At 34.8% G+C, this 15,347-nt stretch overlaps 1 protein-coding gene across 1 annotated transcript; it reads right to left on the bottom strand.

Moving 5' to 3' along the window:
* Positions 1–8,685: 8,685 nt before the first annotated feature.
* LOC126606619 (major allergen Pru ar 1-like) lies at positions 8,686–9,548 on the bottom strand. The gene is made up of 2 exons (XM_050274000.1): positions 9,288–9,548; positions 8,686–9,176 (listed from the first exon to the last, which is right to left on the bottom strand). Exons 1-2 carry the CDS (start codon positions 9,469–9,471, stop codon positions 8,878–8,880), a joined length of 483 nt encoding a protein of 160 aa, XP_050129957.1. The 5' UTR covers positions 9,472–9,548; the 3' UTR covers positions 8,686–8,877.
* Between the last annotated feature and the right edge of the window lie 5,799 nt (positions 9,549–15,347).

The raw sequence follows: 15,347 nt of genomic DNA on the forward strand, positions 1-15,347 counted from the left end.
CATGTACGTTATTAATTGACTTTATGTCTAGTGATCGATTCAGGATTTTAAATTTGGAGGTTTGAATAATAATAGTCAAAAAGTTTGTTGACAAAAATAATATTGAAAAGTTAAATGATAATGTATTTCATTCATAAATTATACTCAAAATAACATTACGAGCTACAAAATACTAGTTAAGTCGTCCACGATGAGGTTTCATAGTTTAAAAAGATTCCATGTTAGCTTTATTACCAATGCAAGAAAAACATCTTTCTCAATGTAAATAACTAAGTTGTCACTAAACTATTGATCTCCCATTTTGTTGGGGTGTGGACCCTTGGTGATATTCAAAGCGGAAAATGTCTTCTTCACTAAAGCGATTGCAAACTGTAAAACCAAACCAACTTGAAAAGCAAATATACATATGCAAATGTTTGATGCAACCTTTCTCCACCATTTTTAGCAAGATCACTAATCCCCAACAATTTAGCATTATCAGAATGCACAAGATATAATATCAAGTTGAGTTTCTCAATTATCAAAACGCATGCAAAATAAATATAAATATCAAGTTGATCTTTAAGTGTCTATCATACACGACCTATATTTTCTCTGCTAAAAGCTACAATTTGGCTCAAACATGCCAAGCAAATAAGCAATTCGGTATTCCCTTTAGTGAAGCGATCATCTAATTGCATAAGTTGGAAATCTATGACATAAAAAAAGAGTTCGACTTTGTAACGATGATGCTTGATCTTTCTTAAATTCTTATCCAATGGGAATAGAGATTGAGCAATATGAGTTGGGGAATGGGGACGAGTGGGGACTTGGATTTGGGACTTGGGCTAAAAAAATACAAGAGTTTGCCAAAACAATGTCGTTTTTCGGCCAAGTCATTAGAAATATTTCATTTCTTTTTTGCGGTCATCTTCTCCGTGAAGCCACCGCCGCAGAGCTAGAACATAAAGCAAGAGGCCAGATGCCCAACCTTTGACTTCAAGGGGTTTCAGGAAATTTCAAACAAGAATTTTGGAAAGCCGAGGGGTCTTGGGATCCCTCTATAGATCTGCCACTGTCTATGCCATGACTTTAGTGTTGTTGTATGCATTGTATGCTTGTTTGTTCGTTTTATGTATTTTACTATGTAAAGAAAGTTGAGGTTCCACTGTAAAACAAATTGGCATATGAGGTCCATCCCAATTAATTGCTTATTATATGATAACTAAAAATGAGTATGTGAATAACACTATCCTAAATTAATCGCGTATTATAAGATAGGTAAGAATCATTTGTTTTCATGTATTAGTTATTATATGTGATATTTTGGTGTGACTATCATAACTGTTTTCTTAATATTAGTATTAAAGGGAGGGGGAGAGTTCGAATCTATTACAATAATTTAAGGGAGGGGGAGTTTCGAACTCGAGACTCATGGATGGAAACCCAACATCATATCCACTAATGATATTGTCATGGCTAGGATCGATATTGTACTAACATGAGAAGACGAGAGAAGGAAGACTCTCTATAGGAGGAGTTGCATGCCAAACAAGAGAAGACGAGAGAAGCCCTAAATTGGCTAATTTGTCAGCAACAACATTCTCTTCGAAATGTATGAGAGCAACGTAAAACCATGTGCTACAACCGGGAAATGCAATTTTTCCAACAAAAACAAAGATGCTATAACAAATACTATAACGATACAAAAACAAAAATTGAAGGCTTTTTTTTAGCCAAAATGGTCTCTAAGATTGGCATAACTTCTCACTTTGGTACCTAAGATTTAAAATCTATACAAGTGGTCCCTGAATTTGTCCACCGTCAATCATTTTGGTCATTTCGTGAAAAATCTCTGTTGAATAGACTATAATGACAAAAATGCCCTCATATTTTGTCAAATTATTTTGGCCTATTGTTTATTAAAATGATGGTATTTTTGTCATTTTGGTCCTTATTTAACAAATGTTTCACAAAATGACGAAAATGATTGATAACGGACAAACTCAGGGACCACTTCTAGCAATTTCAAATCTCAATGACCAAAATGAAGAGTTATGCCAATCTTAAAAATCATTTTAACCAAAATGCCAAAATAAATTATTAAAAAGTCTGCTATATATAACAGCACAAGACACCGTATCCACAACGCGTTGCATTGTATGGTCGGACAAACTAAATTTTTGTACTTCATAAGGATAAATTAATTTTTCTCAGCTTGCTTAATGATTCCTATATCATCTAGTCCGACAGAGACAGTATCCATCAAGCAAGATCAACCAAATCTTGATAATGTCTGGATATATATCGCAACAATATGTCTTGATTAAAATGAGATAATCAAGACCACTATTTCTTCTAGAGAACTCAAAGTTCATTTTCCTCCCTATTTGTGATTTCAACCAAAATATAATAGCGGAAGCATGCATCATGAAATCACAAATATACATATACAATAAGCATGCATCTTAAACTCCATGATTTTCACAATACAATAAGCACAGGCTTTCTTATGAATTCATAAATTAAATCAATATGCATTCGGCAATGTCAATTTGTGTTCTACAAAAATATAGACAACAACTCACATAAGCTAATTTGTTTATCATCCCTGTATATGGATGACACAAACTAATTCTCAAAAATTATAGCTTGACCTAGATAATCGTACAAGTAAATTATTAAGGCTAAGATCAATATATATCGCCACAAAATCTAATATAAAAACCCAAATTACACCAATGTATACATATCCGTCGTATATGCACAATAACGATTCTACCCAAAACATATTTTCTTGTATGCATGCATCAATATGCAAAGAAACTGATGCAAGTTCTATTTGATATAGATAAAACCGCATGCCCATAATTACAATGTATATGAACGAATGCTATCTCCATATACATGTTCAATTAGCAAGAAATTCCCTACATGATACTCGAACCAAAACTGATGCATTTAGTTTATGTATCATAAATAGAAACAATGCCGTCCAAATTACATTAGTTTAATTTTTAGAACCACTTAGTCATTAAGCATATATACTTGCCAAAATTCATTCAGACAATACCAATTTATGGAGTACACGTGCAGTCAAAATGATTCCATCGCAAATTGATATTCATCATATACGTCTCAACACCAAACAGACAAAAGAGAACAATAAGTGTTGTATATGAACAAGTTTTATCCTTCACCAAGACCAATTTAATAGACCAAATGCTACACTATTTTTTATTTTTTATTTTTTTTTATATTTATATGCAGCAAAAGATGATTTCAAACATCTCACATAAATCACAAGTTGGCATCTATATGGATTTCGAGTTTAATCATGCCTTCACAATATATATAAATAAACAAGCATACTCGAAATAGCAAAAGCCCTAATTCATTATGCTCCAATCATCGCACTATAATCATGCATATAGGAGAACAATTAATCATGCATGAAACAATGAACTGAGTTACCCGAATGCATCACTAGACCCATATTCGTCAACCCAATAGCAATTCCTCGGCTCCAAATCAACGAAACAAATTATCCATCAATGCTCGAGACCCATCCATGCGGATTGCCATCACTCCAAATTCCTATGGACCTCATACCATTGCAGATTATCGAAGTAAATCGCCATTGTTACAGACATGGCGAACCAAAATCATCTCCAAAGTTATCGGTCAGAATCCCGTCGGCACCAATTCCCAGAAAAAGACAATTCTCATTCAGATTTCAATAAAACAAGAGAAACAAGATGAACTTTATTCAATGGTTCTTAATAACACAATTAGCATATCAGAATACAAGTTTATTCATTACACTAATAAAACAAGAGGGTCAATAAACCAAAATTATCTTAATCTACAAACATCATAACCAACTGCAGCGAAAGCAATACATTCAATATCAAAATTATGATGTTTAAATAGAGATATACTTTACTAACTTGATACATACATCTTCAATTATGCAGGCGTGGGAAGAAAATCTCCAACCCATATCGAGAATCGCCAGTTCTTTTCTCGTTCAGACTGGTAACGGTCAAAATTTTTTAAAAAAACAAAACCCTATTCTTTGTTTTTTCAACAGCCAACGGTCATAAATTTTTTAACCAAAGTGTATGTTATAAACGACGTTGTATTCCTTGTTCTTTAGAAAACAAATAGACAAACTTTATATGTTGCAGATTTTAGGAAACAATTTTGGATCGAATTTAGTTGTTAAATTCAATGGCTCTGATACCACATGTAAGAATAAGAACAGTCTTTATAATATACTTAGCCAAGAACACAAGAATTTACCAACTAAATCACAACCAACGCATCAAATATGTTCTACATATGCAAATACCGAAGTAATATCTGAACACATACCTACAGACTGTTTGACGAAGTCTTTTCCATGTGTGCTGTCTGAAGACAGCAGATGGTGCTGCTGCATGTGTGGCGTGCTGTCACCTGTATTTTAAATTGTAAAGTTTGTATGTTGTAGTGTATATAACAAAGCCTTCCCGTAAAGCCTAAGTTATGAAATTGATTTGAAAAGTTGCTGTGTTTCTAAGTTTAACACAGACATGTTCATGGATGAAGAAGCCATGGACGAATCTACACACAACCTTCTCCTTTCTACAAAACTCAATGATCTTCAAGTTATAGGTAATTGGAACAATAAGAGCGTATTTTTGTGAGAGAAGGGGCTTGTGGTTTTATACTACAAGACATGGATTGCCCTATAACAATCCTACAAGGAATACAAGACTGCATTCCTTGTATCAGTAGGAGTCCTATAAACAAGCAAACACAAGAGTCCTCAATATACCAATATGATTGGATTAACTCTTGTCAACATGATTTAGACTTCTTTATAATATCAATTATCCCAAGACTTGTAAGAATTATACTCATACTCTTACAGTATTTCTTTTACTTGCAATAATAAATAAAATGAAATTTATGGATCTGATGATTCTTGCAAGTTTTTGTTTTGCACTCAACAATGTTAAGCTCCATTTTTATAGCTACATGAATTTGCTTGTCAGATGAGAATCGACACTTCAATTATCAAATCCATAATAATTGAATACATTTGGATCTCTACCACATAATAGCATAAATTAAAGTGACGATGAAATGAAAAATCTGATTTAGTTTTCCTTGGAGACCATTTTGCAAAACATACCATAAATACGCCTATGAACTCACACACCTATGTTGAAGATTTAAGATCTTGTTTTCCTCATCTTTGGTGTAGCATGACTCACATCGTTGGCAGTTCTTACTTCTTGCAATGGAATTTTCTTAGCTTGTCTGGTTTTCGATTTTTAAATTAGTGTCCATCCTGGCATACATGTTAGACTTGCTTTCCTAATGTGTTATTTTATTTTTATTCCTAACATATTTCTTTCGGTGTTTCAAAGCTTTATAACTTTTATTTTTATTCCTAACCTATTTTTCTTGTATATCTTGTTTTGCTTTCAAGAAGGATCCAGTTTATGTCTCCTCTGTTTTATTTGTATTTTTCTTGTTGCCTTAAGTGGGGACAGATTAATGTCTCTTATCGGTTTCATGTATATTTCATTTTGTTTCAAAGAAGTAAGGTTTATATTCCACTCATCAATTAAGTGTAACTTTTTTTTTATTCAATAAAATTTTCCTTATACCATTGAGATTTCTTAAGAACTTAAAAAATTATCAAAGTTGTCACTTAGTACTAGGGTCTAGTAGTATTCATCTTCACTTGTGAGTGAAATGTCTTAGGTTCGATTCTCACCAAAAGCGAATTTTGAACCACATTATCGCTAGTCAATTGTGAGGCTAAGTCCACCGCCTCCCTTTAACGTAAATAATATCGTTTGTTAAAAAAAAAAATTATCAAAGTTAGAAGGAAATGCGGAGAAAAGAGAATTCATGAGGGGAGTTTGGAAAATTAGGTTTCCTATGATGTTGCCCACGCTAATAGGACAATACCAATTTCTTACATTAATTTTAGTCAAAGAAATCACGAAGCAGCCTCTACAACTTGATTGGAAAATAATTAAGTGTGGTGTGCTAACTCCATATATTATATTGAAATTTCTAGTGGATTATTCTAAGTCACTTGTCTGCATACAATTATATGGATTCGGATCCTCGTTGGATCCTTTTTGTGAGGATCTCAAAGATCTGTGAATTATATTCGTTCATCGTATATCGTACAATTAGAAATTATTTTGAATATTTTTATTTAAAATTAAATACAAACAATAACTAACAAAAATTGACCGCACTATGTACGATAAACGAACACGATTTACGAATTCCTAAGATTCTCTCCAAAATGATCTAGAGAGGATCTTGTTGGCAATTATATCGAATATACCCTTGATTATTTTTTCAGTACTAATTAGAATACTGTAAAAAACGGGTCAAAGTGTGATAATGATATGAGCTGTGGAAATATTGGGTGGCGTGTTAGAGGTGGGGTGGAGGGGTCAGAAACACAGGGATATTATTTGGTTTTTAACCTTTAATAAACCACGCACTACGTGGGGTTTTTATCATTTCAAACAACTTGGAATATATACATACATTATATATATATATATATATGTTATATATTTATATAAATTATTGGGATAATGTTTTATTATTTTTTTACTTGATAAAATCATATATATATATATATATATATATATATATATATATATATATTTAAGTAATTGTGTGCTTTTTTATTTTTTTAGTTTCATGGTGGTATACATATAGAAATGGTGTACCTAATTTGCAAAGGATGGATTGACTACAAGTTCATTTAATTGTGAAATGAATTGGAGAACTTTTGAGATGATACATAAAATAAAATAAAAATAAACGAGATACAACAACGTTAAATAATTTAATCTATGTCAAATCCAATGCAAGGATCATGAACAAGAAGAATTTAGTCTATTACCCAAGAATACTTCTCATTATGATTATACGCTTACTGTTTTTTAAATTTTGAACTTGTTGGATGGATGTACTTTGTGTATTCTTAGTATAGCTTTTTTTTTTTTTTTTGAAGTATAAATAAGCACTTATTTACAAGATATATAATAAATTTATATAAATCCGTCTAGCCACCTAGACGCTAGGCGTCTGCCGCCACCCGACTAGCACCTAGCATTTTTTAGAAATATTCAAATATATATTGTTTTATTTTTTCTTTTCGAATCTGTTAGAAGAAAGATTAGAAATGTTGCATCCAATTACTGATGTTTACCAGATATGTGCAGAGACAGTACTTTCGTTATTTAGTAGTTGGAGGGTAGGAAATTGAGGATCAATTGCTACATACCTTGTCTGCAACTGGTTCTGACTTCTGAGTCATTGAATTTTGTTTATGGCGAAATCGTTCAAAGCTGATTTTTTTTTTTTTTTCTTTCTATGTTTTTAATGTAACCTGAAGCTAAAAAAATTACAAGCGTAATTCTTTGAAGAGAAAAGTTCTGGAGTCCATCAGTTTGGACAGAAAAACTCAAAGAATTATTTGATTATTTCTTGAATTGATGAGTTACGTTGGAAGCCAAACGGCTTAAAAAGACATAAGCACAGCATAGTATAACCATGAGTCTTATTATGCTCTCAATTCTTTGCAAAAACGAGATATTATACGCACAAAATGACACCAGGATATTTCTCGATCTATTTTGTCGCCATATCGATTGAATCTAATATTTCTCAACTTTAATTCTTCTTTTCAAAAAATTTTCATCTTTCATCATGGAATTGTCTCATATCTCGTCTTACATCATACTCCTCCACTTGAAAAGAGCTCAATCTCGAGTTTGTCTTGAAACAATCTTGATAACTAGTAGACAACTTCCTTGTTAACCAAATGGATCCTTAAACTTGAGAAGCCCAACTTTCCGTGCACTTAGGTGGAATAATCATGAAATCAATTCCATAAACAAGATTGAAATATGCCAATGGGTAATCAAAATGTTCTTCCTTACCTAATGTAGAAGTATTATTGAAACTTAATTTTTCGACCCACTTTAAACAAAATAAAGTTCTAAAAATTAAAAAGTGATAAATTAAAGAGATTTCTTAATGTCACTAGTGAGCACCTACCCAACCATTTTTGTTGACAAAGAACACTCAATGACATTGTCACCGGAGAGCAACCGGAGGAAGGAGCTTTTGTGAGGACAAAGACGAGGCCTTGTCTTTGTGCGGTTGTTCTTTGATAAGAATCGGTATGGATGCAAAGAGAGAAGGAGGGGAAGACATATAGAGATAGACAGAGAGTAGAGAGAGAATTTGAATCCATCCTTGTCTGTCGTTCATGGTCTGGTGCGGAACTTAGCAGAGAAAGGGTGCTTGTCGTTACCACGTCGGGTAGGTGAATACGAATGCTGGTTCTTTGAGTTTTTTCCTTTGGCTTTTTGTTTAATTTTATTTGTTTCATATTAAAGATAAGTACACTGAGGTTATTTAGGAATCAGAATGGGTGAGAAAAGAGTATTTTCATTTTTCAATATTTATTGGTGGGGGAGAATATAAGGTGGGGTGAGACAATAGGACTGATGGGTGGTATTAGTAGCACTCTTCCATTAAATGGTAGCTCAGAGTGAATAACAATAGTGGGTAATAACTTGTGTTTATACTGTAACACGATGTTCATGGTATAATAATCAACGTTGATAATGCAACAAACAATATCATTCTATAACTTCAAAATGGTTTTGTAGCATAGGACATTAAACTTTTTATTATTATAGTAATTTTATTCAAACAAAGGTAGCAATACCCTTAGTAAGTTAGTATTTTTCCAACTAAAGCATCACTGAATGAAAAAAACATTAAGAAACTTGAACTTATGCCATGAAGACAACAAGGGTAACACACAAATTACATGTATCGATAACATCAGATTTAGTTGTAGGCATCAGGGTTGGCCACGAGGTAGGCTTCAAGAAGCTTGAAGAGACCGGAAGCCTTCTCTTTGCCAGCCTTAACATGCTCTTCCTTGATCTCAACATCACCCTTAGCATGGTAGTGGCTAGTGGTTTTGATGATGGATCCTCCATCAGGAGATGCGATCAATTTGGTCTCATAAGTGATCTTCTCAAGCTTGTCAGACAAGGTATCTCCTTCAATCATAGAGTAACTGTATGTAAAGTTGTCTTTGTCAATCCCATTGACCCTTTGCTTAACATACCCGTATTGGCTGCCTGCAAATGAATTAAAACATAAATTAGTACAAAAAAAGTCATTAATAATTTTGAGTTCATTCAAGTGTAAAACATACGAACAGAGGAGGAGAGTAATGAGGGTTATTTAACCTTCACCAAAGGTAACTTTCTTGATGGTTCCAACACCTCCATCGCCTTCGATGATTTCAGTGCTTTTAATTGCTTGTGGAGCAATCTTCGGGATGAGGTTATCGCCATCAAGGATAAAAGCCTTGAACAATCTAGGTGCAGGGATGACAGAGGTGAACTCGGTTTCATATGTGAAAACACCCATGATGAACTTTGGATTTGGAAAATGATCAAAGAAAAAGAGTATATACTAAGACACTTGTCCAACTACGATGAGGTTTTGAGTTGGAGAGGAAAGAATGCTGTGGTTGGTATTTATAGATCACAAGTAAGAGACTGATGCTGTGGTGTGATGGCGGTCCTTCTTGTTTGTCTACCAGTTTATGCGAGTTGGTACTACAATTCTATCCAATATGTCCTAAACTGTCAAAAAGAGAGCACTAGGGGCCGAATTATTTTCAACACATGCCCTTTGACTCTGCACTAGACAAAAGATTGATTGGGATCGGGCTCCGGGTGGTCTTTAACTCTTTACATTTTAATTTTAATTTTCAATCCATTTGCAGTTTTTCAAATGGTTGGCCTTGAAGGTCAAATTAACTGAAAATTAACGGAAATATTTTTAAATGAACTGATGGATCTAATGTATGTATCGAATGGATATATCAAAATATATTAAATGAATTAATATTTGAATTTTCAATCCATTTGCAGTTTTTCAAATGGTTGGCCTTGAAAGTAGACCTGGCAATTTATGTCGTGTTTTATGTGTTCGTGTCGTTTTTGTGTCATACCCGATATCTTAACAAGTCGTGTCGTGTAAAGGTCGTGTCGTGTAACACTTGTTAAAGTAAACTGGTAAAATGACCTGAACCGAAATCGACCCGATAATATTAACAGGTAATATGACCCAACCCGTTACCCGTTAAGGAAAATATATTTTAAACCAATAAATAATCAAATGAAAAATATAATACTAAATAAGTATATACATACCATATTGTTACATTCAAAACATAAAAATGCATTTTTCTCTTAAGTATATTTTCGCTTACCTAAATTGATCAAATGGTAAAATTGGAAAATATTGGAATAGAGAAGGGGTTTTTTCATCCAAAAAAGTACTAATAATATAAGTGAAATAGAATCCAACGGTACAGATTTACTCTCATTTATTTTACGGCTGTTATTTAAGTAAGGTTTTTAATAATTTTTTAATTAATGTAGAAGTGTAAAAAATATAGAAAAAATATATAAACACTCGTAATGACAAACTTTACAACTTTCATGAAAAGCTTAACTTTGAAATTCACCATTATAATCATATAAATCATAGGTCAAAATTTAACCGTTGATTGTTATTTACATTTACGCTTCATTGTTCTCATCAAATTTTGTTTTTTTCAGATTTTCTTTTTTGAAAACATGATCTATTAGAAGATGCAAGAAGATGAACGATTTGGATCGTTGATATTATATTCAGAGTTTTATGGTTAGTAAAAATATTGCTTGATGTTTATAAAGTTTCTACAAACTATATGACATTGACTCATATTTCAATTAACCGTAAATATCAAAACGTGATATCAAAGATCTAAACTATTCATCTACTTACATCCGCCAGATGATCATGTTTTCAAAAAATAAAATTAAAAAAATAAAATTCAGTAAGAAAAATAAAGCGTAAATGACAATCGATGGTTAAATATAAATTTAAGGTTTATGAATTATAGTGTTGGATTTCAAAGCTGACCCCTTCATGAAAGTTGTAAAGCTTGTCACTATGAAAGATTGTTTTTGTTTTTTTTTTTTTTACATTTTTTACACTTCTACAATAATTATTATTAATTTTGCCCTCAAATAAAAAATATTATTCATGAGGGTTTGGAGGATTTTAAAAATCTAAATGATAATGTAAGTGTAACCATTATCTGCTTGTGGAGGAATAATGATAAATCACGAGTGTTTATATATTCTTTCACAATTTTCATACTTGTATGTATGTCTTCTTAGTTCTTGCCTATACAAATACTATACTAGTTTATTTTAATTTTGGACAACAACATGTTAAGTAAAATTTATCCTAGTAATGATAATAAGGAACTCTCATAATAAAAATAAATAATGACTAAAACCTTATTTTTAAACTTATATAGAATAATAATACAAAACTATATATTTAATATAGAATATATTGTATATATTAATAAGGCTATTGTATTTTATAATAAATCTTTTAGTAATTAAACTTTAAAATTATCAAAATAATTTTTTTCTTAACAGGTTACCCACATGCTACCCGCGTGTATACTCGTTAAGAACCCGTTATTAACGGGTCACCCGATAATGACTCGATTAGTTATCGTGTTGACCCGAAACCCGCTATTTTTTTGTCGAGTTAAAAATTGTCGGCCACTTCTTGATGTCATCGGCCGCAACAGCCACTGTGCCTCCCACACCTGCTACGATGTCGATGAGTGGAAAAATCATAGATGATTTCACCGGAAGGGGCGCCGTCGGCAAGGTCTGTCAGGTGATCGGAGCTGTCGTCGATGTTAGGTTCGACAAAGGGTTACTGTCGATCCTCACGGCTCTCAAGATCTAGGATAACTCGAAGGTGGGATTAGAGTTAGAGAGAGAGAAGTCCTGGATAAGGGTTTCTGGGTTTAGGGATTAGAGAGAGAGAGATGGAGTGTGTGTGTGTGTGTGTGTGTGTGTGTGTGCGCGATTTGGGGGTAGGGAAGACGATTTGGATTTGGGGGTTTTTGTCTTTCTTGTCTTTTCTTTAATTAATTATTTTAAATATTTTAAATATTTTATTAAGTGTTTAGCCACGTGGCATAAATATGGCAGCCACGTCAGCACAAATAGTGACCTTTATTCGCCATGTCATCACGTAACGGTTAACGTAACATATTTTTTAATGGATGTATGAAATTAAAATAAAATGATAAGTAAATGTATGAAATTGAAATGTTTTAAAGATGTTGTAAGGAATTGAAATCGACCCCAAACCAAAGGGGGGTAAAATGTAATTTACCTTTGCTTTAATACTTCAACTGTAAGAATTGAATAAGCTGTTATTAGTGCATATTTAGATTGACACATTAAATTTTGTATTTCATTATTATCATGTTTATAGGTTAGTCAAACAAGAATCTCCACAAAGGGTTATTTAGTTTCTCAGATCGTAAAAGTCAGCATCATGGGTGTTGTCACATAGGAAACTGAATTCAGCTCAATCATTTCTTCGACTGAGTTGTTCAAAGCCCTTGTTCTTGATGCCAATAACCTCGTGTCCTAGATTGCTCAACAAGCAGTCAAAGCTACTGAAATTCTTGAGAGCAACTTCATCCTACTAAGGCAATTGTTATCCGGAGTATTAAGCTAAGATAATTACTGTTTTAGTGAACTGTAAATGACCTACAAATTTTTTTGCATTGTGGCGCCATGATGAAGTCAGCATGACGTCATATTGCCTTAAGTGCAAAGGCGCAAGAATGACCGATTGCTAAGTTCGGTGGGTTGGGCCCACTGATTTGGGTGGGTTGGAGTTGTTTTTGTTGGGGTAGGGTGATTGAATCACCCAATTGCAAAGGCAATTGGGAGGGGTGAAGTTGCTTTGATAAAGATTGAGGTGTTGGAACTATCAAGAAGACTAGCTTTGCTGAAACGTTTGTTTAATTTCTATCAAAAAGTTTGTTAACTTGTTAATTTGCCTAATTAACAAGTTAATGTATTGAGAGCACTAGTGTCGATGCAAATTTTCACCGTCTTCAGTCTTAACAAAAATGCACCTGCAAAGCAATTAACACATTTGATCAAAGATCTAAGCCTTACACGCCCACGAGGTTGGGGGGGGGGAGGGTTAGGCCAATGGATCTCCGATGCCTAAGTCGGTTTCTCTGAGAGAGTAAAGTGTTTAGGGTTTTTTTAGGGTAGCAAAAGCTTACCAAAATTTGGTAGAATATGGGGTATTTATGGAGAAATATTCTCAAGACTTAAATAGGAAATAATATCTTGAGATGATGGAGTAATTACCCCTAATTGATTTAAATTGGAATTACTTAATTGATTGGAATCAATCTTCAATTGGGAATGAATTAAAGATAGGATTTGGGTAATTAATCCTTATCTTTAATGCTTTGACTTTTCCTTGCCAAAGGCAGGTGAACTATGGGCAGTCGTATTCAGCTATTGGGACCTTCAAAGGTGTGAGATGGGCGTAGGAGCATCTGAGAAGCTTGCCCATTTATTGAGGGCAATCTTCTCTTTCTTAGGCAAAAGTCCACGTGTCACCTCTAGAATTTTTGAGATTATTTTAGCCTCCACAAATGCCCCCACACCTGCTTGGCTGCACGTAGGAAAATGGCAGTAGGTGTAGAAATCTCAAGTTATGTAGGCTTGTAGAGTTGTTTCCCAATTTGAACTTGATCTCCTTTCTTGATTTGGAGATAGACTTCTTCTACGAAAAGGAAACTAATTGCCAACAAGGAAGATAAGCTAGAGGAAATTTTTCTTCCCTCTTCCCTAGCTTTCTTCTTCTTTTGCCCTTGCAAAGAGTAGTCTCTTGTTGTTGTTCTTCTTCTCCATGCTTCACCAAGGTAAGAAAAAATTGAATTTTCTTCTTCTTGATTTTTTGGGAGTCTTAGGACTGAAAAAATTGGCTCAACGGGGGCTGAGAAAGTGTGGCTAACGTGGCAGAGACGCCACATGGCTACAATGCACAGTGGCAGCGCGACACAGGTTCTGCTCGGCTTGGGCCAAGGTACTAGTGGCATGAGCTCGGCTCGGTGCTCAACTGGCGTGGGCCAGGAAATGGCCCAACACAGGCCAAAGGCGCAGAAGCGCGGTGCAGGGCTCGGGCCCGTTGGAGTGTAGAAGAGAGGGAGAGAAATGCAGGGCGCTCGCCCCCTCTAATAGGTGGACTAGGTCGTGGGCCATTAGGCCTGCTTGGAGTGCTACTGGGCACGAGCCCGTGCAGGTGTAGGGTGAGAAAGTGAGAAAGTTCGGCTTGGGCCAGCTCTCGGGTCTTGGTGGTATGAGCCAAGGGTCTGGGCTTGTTGGCTTAGTCTGGTGCACGAAGGAAGTGGGAAAATGAGGCGTGGGCGTCCCCCCATGTTGGGCCATACTACTTGCGAATAAAACGGTTGGGCCATAGGGCCTGGTGTTGGGGCGTAAGGCTTTCGGTCATTCATTTTTTTATTTATTTTTCTTCATACTTTTTGTAGAGACTTTGAGATGTCTTCCTACGATTGCGAAAGTGACGAGTATCCTCCACCTTTATACTGTCAAGGTGGTTCTTTCGGCAAAGTGGGCTACTTCAAGGTTGCGCATGTGAAGATCAATTTTGATGAGTTGTTCCAGATTTTCTTAACGCGTACAAGCATGCAATTTCGTTAGGACGCCACGTCAAGCAGGTGAAAGATGATAGCGGCCATGAACCGTGTGGCGAAGGTGCCACTACCAGGAAGAAGGCTTATTGAATTTTATCTGTATTACTTTGTGTTAGGATTTACCCTTTTTATGCCGCGTTTTTGTTCAGGAGGTGATTTTCTCCATGAAATGTGCTCCTGCTCAATGCTCCCCGAATGCAATTCATGCAATGTTGGGGTTCTTCAACTTGAGTAGGTTCTTTGATCTTGGCTTGACCATAAATGAGTTTTGATACTTCTCTGAAATCGGCTACGAGGAAAGTATAGGGCAGCTGAGATCTTGCCATAGGCTGCTCAATGTTCCCTACAAAGGTGATCATGAGTGGGTAAATGACACCTTGGAGGTGAGTGGAGATTGGGAGTTTGACTCATCTCCGAAGCTGCGCGTTCCGACTGTCTTTATTATCGGTAAGTGAATTGCTTCATTCTTGTCCTGCTTGAATTTTTTTTGAGCTACTCCATGACTTCAGTTTGCTGACTGTCTTTCTTACTTTGTGTAAATTTGGAGTTTGGCTCAACTCCAAGAACTTAGGTAGATATGAAGAAAGTGCATGTCACATTGGGCATTCATGCTGAGTACTGTGAATGAAATGGCTACTCAGTTCTCTTCGTCGAGAAAAAGGCGGGCTGCCTCCGAAGGAAGAGA

The sequence above is a fragment of the Malus sylvestris genome, chromosome 16 (genome assembly GCF_916048215.2).
Source record: "Malus sylvestris chromosome 16, drMalSylv7.2, whole genome shotgun sequence".
In the NCBI taxonomy this organism is placed as follows: Eukaryota; Viridiplantae; Streptophyta; class Magnoliopsida; order Rosales; family Rosaceae; genus Malus; species Malus sylvestris.

Coding starts and splice junctions, on each gene's coding strand:
- LOC126606619 (XM_050274000.1), bottom strand. CDS start 9,471: ATGGGTGTTTTCACATATGAAACCGAGTTCACCTCTGTCATCCCTGCA. Junction 9,177..9,287: donor GAAAGTTACCTTTGGTGAAG/GTTAAATAACCC, acceptor ATTCATTTGCAG/GCAGCCAATACGGGTATGTT.